Here is a 7,432-nt window from a genome sequence, read left to right as displayed (position 1 = left end):
ATTGATTTGATTGGGCCTCTTTTGAATGTTCATATATAGCATCTATTGCTTTACAAATCGAGAAACAAAAATATTTCAACAAATACAATCATAGTAATTATAAGTAGGGATTGAATTTTCTCAATTGACGATGGAGTTGTCCTTGTTTGAATTAAAATTGTAAACATGAACGGATAAAAATGTCTATGGGCTTTATGAATGGCGATGAGAGTCGATCAACACAAATTGAAAAATACAATTTTGGGTCCTCTCCTCATGACTTAGGCAATCCTCAAGCAAACAAAATAAAAGGCATTCATTTCTTCACTAGAAAATGAATACATAATTAAACATATTTAGCACTTATACATAAAGGAGAAGCAAAATGCAAAAGTATCCTGGCCAAGTACTAGCTAGTATACTGATGGACTAGCTCAATAAAACTCCAATTCAACTTATATACGCTACTATCAGTGTAATTTAACCTGTTGTACCGAGGTCATTCATCATGTTAAAGCTCTTATTCATAGAGGTGATTGAAAATAGAAAGCACAATTCGTAGTGATATTAGCCCCTTTATTGAATGATTTCCTACATTTGAAATTACGTATTGTTCAAAGTGATATTAAACTTGTCAATATAATATCATGTTATCATTCCCATCCGTCGTCCTGATGGCCAGAGACAGGTTTGCTAGTCTTCATTTGTGTCTCATTCTTCCCGCCATCCTCCCCTGAAATCTCTTCGAGTGATCTCCCTTTTGTCTCGGTCACCAAGAACGTGCAGCAAAATCCAACCATATTTGTAACGGCCATCAGTATCATAGCTGTCTTGATTTTATGAACATTCCCATCTTGCGTGTATTGTTGTATCCCAAATGCACTGATCATTGCCCCTGCCTTTCCAGAAGCTGCACTCAACGCGTGGCAAGTGGATCTCACCCTTGTAGGGAACAGCTCCGCGGGGAGCACAAATGTGGTTGAATTGGGACCAAAATTGGCAAAGAAGAAAGTTAAACCATACAGAGTTGCGAATGTCCATTTGTGCTCTTTAGTCTTTAGGTAATCATATTTGATTCCAATGATCGCCATGAAAACAGACATCATGAAGAACCCCATCAATTGTATTCTAAACCTTCCGATTTTTTCAATGAAGAATACTGTGAACCAGTAACCAGGGAAAGTACCAAACAAGGCAATCACAAACATGGCACGCGATGTCTCAAACATCTCCCTCAAGGCGGATATCGTGTTAGGTTTCTTAGTGAGTCCCATGACTGGAAATATGTCCTTTTGTGTGAGGTTTTGGCTGTAGAAAGCTATGTCTAACAAGAACCAAGTACTCATTGTACCAATCAAATGAAGCCCGTGGCGTTGGAAGAACTCATTGGAGAGTAAAGAATACTCATTAGCTGCTTTAAATTGAGCCAATTTATCACCTTCTGCTTGAATTTCAATATCAAGTACCTTCCCCATGTTAATCGCGGCTTGTTTAGCATTTCCTTCAATAATCGCAGTGTAACGCCCTGTTTCAGGCATCTTCATTCGCCAATAATAGGTAAGAAGAGCCGGAAGAGCTCCAAGCATCAACACGATCCGCCAAACATAATCAGCCTCGGGCTCCGTGGACAAAATTTCATCCACATCAAATGGCTTCCCTTTATACTTCATCAAGAACAATTTTGAAATGATCATCGAAACGAGCCCTGCAAAAATGATCCCAACTCCTTGCATAGCAAAAACAGCAGCAATGAACGCCCCACGAGTTGCCTTGTTAGCGTATTCAGACATGATCGTAGCAGAAAGAGGATAATCACCTCCAATTCCAAATCCAAGCCAGAATCTGAAGAAACAGAGTGTCCCTATTACACCTTTCGCGCTATACCCAAAGGACAACCCCGAGCAAATTGCACAAAGGACCATGAGAATTAATGTAAGTCCATAGACTTTCTTTCGACCAAGTTTATCTCCGAGCCAACCAAAAACAAGCTGGCCTGATAGAGTACCAACTAGAGCAACTCCAATCACCCAATTGTTCACGACATGAGGCAATTTTCCAGGGGCATGGGTAGTTGGGTCGTAGTAGTACAAACGGCCTAAAAGTTTCGAGATAGTAGTGATACAGAACAGATCATATGCATCAGTGAAAAATCCCATTCCAGCAATGATAACAGCGGTGACATGGTACCATTGGGTACGCGCTGTGTCAAGTGCATTGAGCACGACAAGATTGTCTGAGGCCATGTTATTTTATTTTCTCTGAGATTGGTTGATGTCTGATCATCTCTAAATTGCTCAATATATATATACATATATAGAGAGAGATAGTTATGTGATTAATTAATTGGCGTCTACGCCTAGTTTCTGTATCTAGAACAAGAAATTCCCTGATAACTATTGGAGAATATCCTTCTTCTTTCTTTGATTAAATCAATAATATGCCTCCAACTCAAAGCCGTCACAAGAAATTGAAGCAACAATGTGATTGTGATGCTTATGCTTTACAATAGATTATGCATCTTTGGCAATCACTTTGAGATACAGGATGTGCCAATAGTTGTTAAACGACCACTTTTAGGCAAAGTTGTCAACATGATAAGTCAGTATAGAATGTTGACAATGTAAAAGAGGCGGAAATGAGATCTCTTGCTTTCTTACAATTTGAATAGAAGAAAATAGTCTTTTCAGATCTCTTGTGTGTAAAACGGAAGTCTCTTATGTGTAAAAATAAAAAGGACATAATTTTTTTTAAATTCCTTTGTATTACTACTTAGGAAAGAAATCTAGAACACCATCATTAAACCATTCATTGATCACTGTCGGTATTGATCAAATGAATTTGTTAAGAGAAATTGCCTGCATGGTTTTAATCCAAACAAAAGTGGGAACAATTAATGGTAATTCCGATTTTCAGCATAGAAATTGCAACTTTGTTCTTGTAGGTATGAATTATGTATATTCCAAGCTATTATCTTTGGCTTAAGCTTTTGAAATATATTCTTCTTATAAAAGATGCTTCTCAAAAATAACGATTTGTACGTAGAAAAAATTCAATACACAAGATGCTAAAGAATAGACAATTGATGGCAAAAATTTGAAACAGAAAACTCAGGAAATGATAAAAGTATTATGCAGATAAAAGCAGGACATGAGAAATGGAGTTTCAGGTTGGTGATTGGATTTCATGAAGCTCCAATTTGTTTTCAAGTATAGTCCCATTATTTTTTGAGTAGATATTTCAACTTTATCATGCCCTAGTCCTTCTTCACTCACACGATATTACTGGATCGCACTCTCGCCCATTGTCCAATGTTCCCCAATCTTTACTTAGATAGGGCTTTGATTGATCTTATGCCTTTCTTATCAACTTAAGTAAGTTAGAAGCATTCAAAGGGATGATATCAAAATTGTCAGAAATCAAGCTGTATAAGTATTTTGCTTATCCTAGAGCACCGAGAAAATCCTCCTTATTCTCTCTCTATCACTTATCCTTTCTTCTCATTCATTCTTTTTCCTTCTCTTCTTTATTGCTACAGATTTCTTCTTCGCGATCTGATTAGCCTGTGTAATTTGTTACCAGGAACTTGGGAACACCTTCTAAATATTGTTACCTATGCTTTTAGTCCCATGACTACCAAATCAAATTAGCCAATATCTAAAGGTTTTGTATTGTCTTTTAAATTTTTAAGTCGATCGAAGGTAAACTCATTCATACACAAGAAATGTAGTCTTTTTAATATGTATAGTGTTGGGAAAGACAAGACACTAACAAGAATGTCAGACAGGATAGCAGGGGAATAATACCCAAATCTAAACTTTCCCTTTCAATTTGAACCAATAAAAGACAAACCAAATCAAGCAATTGAAGAATGGACAGCAAGTATATCAATCAAACTAAAGCAACAAGATAAGAATAACCCAATCACACAAGACACAACGATTTACGTGGAAAACCCTTCAATGTGAAGAGTAAAAAACCACAGGACCAAAAGCTCCACTATAAACACCAAGAGTTACAAAATTGTTCTCCAAAATTGGCCACAAAACAAGTGCCAAACAACAAGCAACAACAAATCAAGATTGCACCAAAACTAGAGAATTAAAGAAGAGATTTCACTCAAAACGCGCTACTGTTCACGCCCCAAAACCAGATGCTGAGAACTCCCAGTTCAAATTTGAGCACGATCCAACGGTTAACGAAGCGGTAAACTCTGTCTGAAGCGGACTACGTGAGCAGAAAATTTCCAGAAGCAAAAACGGGATTTTTTCTCTTTTTCTCTCAATCTCTAAAACGAAACTCTCTTGATTTTTCTCTCTTGTGTTTCTGAAAATAAGACCAAATAAGCCTTATATATGCCACATAATATTTTGGGTTATGGGCTAAAGTGGGCTAGTCCTAATAAGACTTTTATTTATCCACATAAGAAGGGAAAAAAAGATCCTAAACCCAACATATAGGTCATTCTCGAACAAAAGACCAACAAGATCTACCTATAACCATCCATCTTTTCACAAAATGTAAATACATTTTAACCCATATATCACTTTTCATTTCATAGGCAAAAGGAAATAAAACACTTTGGGAAGGAGATAAGACATTACAAAATTAATCCTCCACCAACTACTACGCGGAATGGTGAAGGGAAACTATTATACGAATTCCCTTGCTTCGTGAAGCCCTTATTCTGGAGGTGACATCTCGCTTATTAGCAATACTTTTCCTATATATGCATCTATGTATAGTACTGCTGGAACTTGACAATATTATATGTCCTGATTTCAATCCCATCCATCGTCCTGGCGGCCAGAGTCAGTCTTATTACTCTTCATCTGTGTCTCGTTCTGCTTCTCATCCTCCCCTGAAATTTCCTCTAGTGACCTGCCTTTTGTCTCCGTCACTAAGAAGGTACAGCAAAATCCAAGCATATTTGTGAATGCCAAAAACAACATGGCTTTCTTGATTTTATGAGTATTTCCGTCTTGCGTGTATTGCTGCACCCCAAATGCACTAACCATTGCCCCTGCCTTTCCAGACGCGGCACTCAGGGCATGGCAAGTGGATCTCACCCTTGTAGGGAATAGCTCCGCGGGGAGCACAAATGTGGTTGAATTGGGGCCAAAGTTGGCAAAGAAGAAAGTTAAACCATAAAGAGCTGCAAATGTCCATTTATGTTCTTTAGTCTTTAGGTAATCGTATTTGACTCCAATAATCGCCATGAAAATAGACATCATGAAGAACCCCATCAATTGTATCTTAAACCTCCCGATTTTCTCGATGAAGAATACTGTGAACCAGTAACCAGGGAATGTACCTAGCAAGGCAATCACAAACATAGCTCGCGATGTCTCAAACATTTCCCTCAAAGCAGAAATGTTCTTCGCGTTGCTAACGAGTCCCATGGTCGGAAATATATCCTTCTGTGTGAGATTTTGGCTGTAGAAAGCAATGTCCAACAAGAACCAAGTAGTCATTGTACCAAGTAAATGATGTCCATGGCGCATGAAGAACTCATTGGAGAGTAAAGAGTACTCATTAGCTGCTTTAAATTTAGCCAATTTTTCTCCCTCCTCTTGAATTTCAATATCAAGTACCTTCCCCATATCAATCGCCGCCTGTTTAGCATTTCCTTCAATAATCGCAGTGTAACGCCCTGTTTCAGGCATCTTCATTCGCCAATAATAGGTAAGAAGAGCCGGAAGAGCTCCAAGCATCAACACGATCCGCCAAACATAATCTGCCTCAGGTTCCGTGGAGAAAACTTCATCAGTAGTAAACGCTTTACCCCCAAAATTCATAAGGAAAACTTTAGACACAATCATTGAAACAAGCCCGGCAAATATGATCCCAACTCCTTGCATAGCGAAAACAGCAGCAATAAACGCTCCACGTGTTCTCTTATTCGCGTACTCAGACATGATTGTAGCAGAAAGAGGATAATCTCCTCCAATTCCAAATCCAAGCCAGAACCTGAAGAAACAGAGTGTTCCTATTACAACTTTTCGACTATACCCAAAGGATAACCCCGAGCAAAGTGCACAAATGACCATGAGAATTAATGTAAGTCCATAAACTTTCTTTCGACCAAGTTTATCCCCGAGCCATCCAAACACAAGTTGACCAGTCAGAGTACCAACAAGTGCAACTCCGGTCACCCAATTGTTAACACTATGAGGCAATTTGCCCGGGGCATGGGTAGCCGGGTCGTAGTAGTACAAACGGCCTAAAAGTTTAGAGACAGTCGTGATGCAGAAGAGATCGTATGCATCAGTGAAAAATCCCATTCCGGCAATGACAACAGCTGTCACATGGTACCATTGGGTTCGTGCTGTGTCAAGTGCATTCAGTACTGTAAGATTATCTGAAGCCATGTTTAATTTTATTTTACTGCAATTTAATTAAGCTGTGATTTGATGGAATTGTGTTACTTGATTATATATGAAGAGAGTTTACGTTGTTAACTAAATGACGTTTATACCTAAGTTTCTGTGGTTGGAACAAGAAATTGAAGTATAATTACCTACAGAAGAATATCCTTCTTCTTTGCTTAAATCAAGCATATGCTTTAATCAGCCATAATATTGGGAGCTGAATTACTGTTTCAGTTTCAATTTACTTAGACTAGTGTTTTGATAAAATGGACAAGTAAAAAAAGAAAATTCCATCTTTATTATAAGGGTCAAGTAAAAAATGACATGGAGTGTGTACTAGTTTAAACATATTAAGCGAATTTTAATGACAAATATAAATTTTGGATCAAAACTACTAGTTTAGTTTTATCGAACCAATACAACATGACAAGTGGTCGAGAACAATTACTATGATAATGTTTGTTTTAATATAGGCATAATACATAAATATGTTTTTTTAACTTGGTCTCATTTCACATTTATGTCCACAAATTTCAAGTATGCACAATTTGACACTTAAACTTGCATAAAGTTGAACAAATAGACACACACATTCTATATGGCATCCTACATGACAATTTATGTCCTACGTGATGTTCTACATGTATTATGTCACATAGGACTCATGTGTCTACTTGTTCAATTTTATACAAATGTCTACTTATACACATCCCAAGTTGAAGGACATAAATATAAGAGATAAGTGTAAAAAACACACCTAAACTTATCCCATTTTTTTTTAGTTTCATACCTAAACTATTGAAAGTGTGAATTCCATACCTAAACTATCACTTTTTAGTTTGAGAAACACACCTTAGTAGTGTGTGTAATACACTCTCTCTTTTATTTGGAAAAATCTTGACACATGACATTCCACATGGATAAAATATTACACCTTGACAAAAAATTAAATAATTAACTATTAATATTAATTAAAAATTAAAGGTTAAAGTATTATCATCCATAAAAAAAATATTTTTTTAAAAAAATTAAATTATTTTTCTTACACCACTCCACTCCACCACCTCCTCCATGTACCCCCCCCC

At 37.1% G+C, this 7,432-nt stretch overlaps 2 protein-coding genes across 2 annotated transcripts; both read right to left on the bottom strand.

Moving 5' to 3' along the window:
* Nucleotides 1-448: 448 nt before the first annotated feature.
* On the bottom strand, nt 449-2,256 carry LOC125875200 (low affinity inorganic phosphate transporter 4). Its single transcript, XM_049556302.1, has one exon. It carries the CDS (start codon nt 2,220-2,222, stop codon nt 633-635), a length of 1,590 nt encoding a protein of 529 aa, XP_049412259.1. The 5' UTR covers nt 2,223-2,256; the 3' UTR covers nt 449-632.
* Nucleotides 2,257-4,756: 2,500 nt separating this feature from the next.
* Nucleotides 4,757-6,347, bottom strand: LOC125875199 (low affinity inorganic phosphate transporter 5). The gene has a single exon (XM_049556301.1). It carries the CDS (start codon nt 6,345-6,347, stop codon nt 4,758-4,760), a length of 1,590 nt encoding a protein of 529 aa, XP_049412258.1. The 3' UTR covers nt 4,757.
* Between the last annotated feature and the right edge of the window lie 1,085 nt (nt 6,348-7,432).

Source organism: Solanum stenotomum, chromosome 8 (genome assembly GCF_019186545.1).
Source record: "Solanum stenotomum isolate F172 chromosome 8, ASM1918654v1, whole genome shotgun sequence".
NCBI classification, from domain to species: domain Eukaryota; kingdom Viridiplantae; phylum Streptophyta; class Magnoliopsida; order Solanales; family Solanaceae; genus Solanum; species Solanum stenotomum.
Note: the sequence above shows the minus strand (reverse complement) of the source record. Positions and strands in the feature narration are given on the sequence as shown.

Coding starts and splice junctions, on each gene's coding strand:
- LOC125875200 (XM_049556302.1), bottom strand. CDS start 2,222: ATGGCCTCAGACAATCTTGTCGTGCTCAATGCACTTGACACAGCGCGT.
- LOC125875199 (XM_049556301.1), bottom strand. CDS start 6,347: ATGGCTTCAGATAATCTTACAGTACTGAATGCACTTGACACAGCACGA.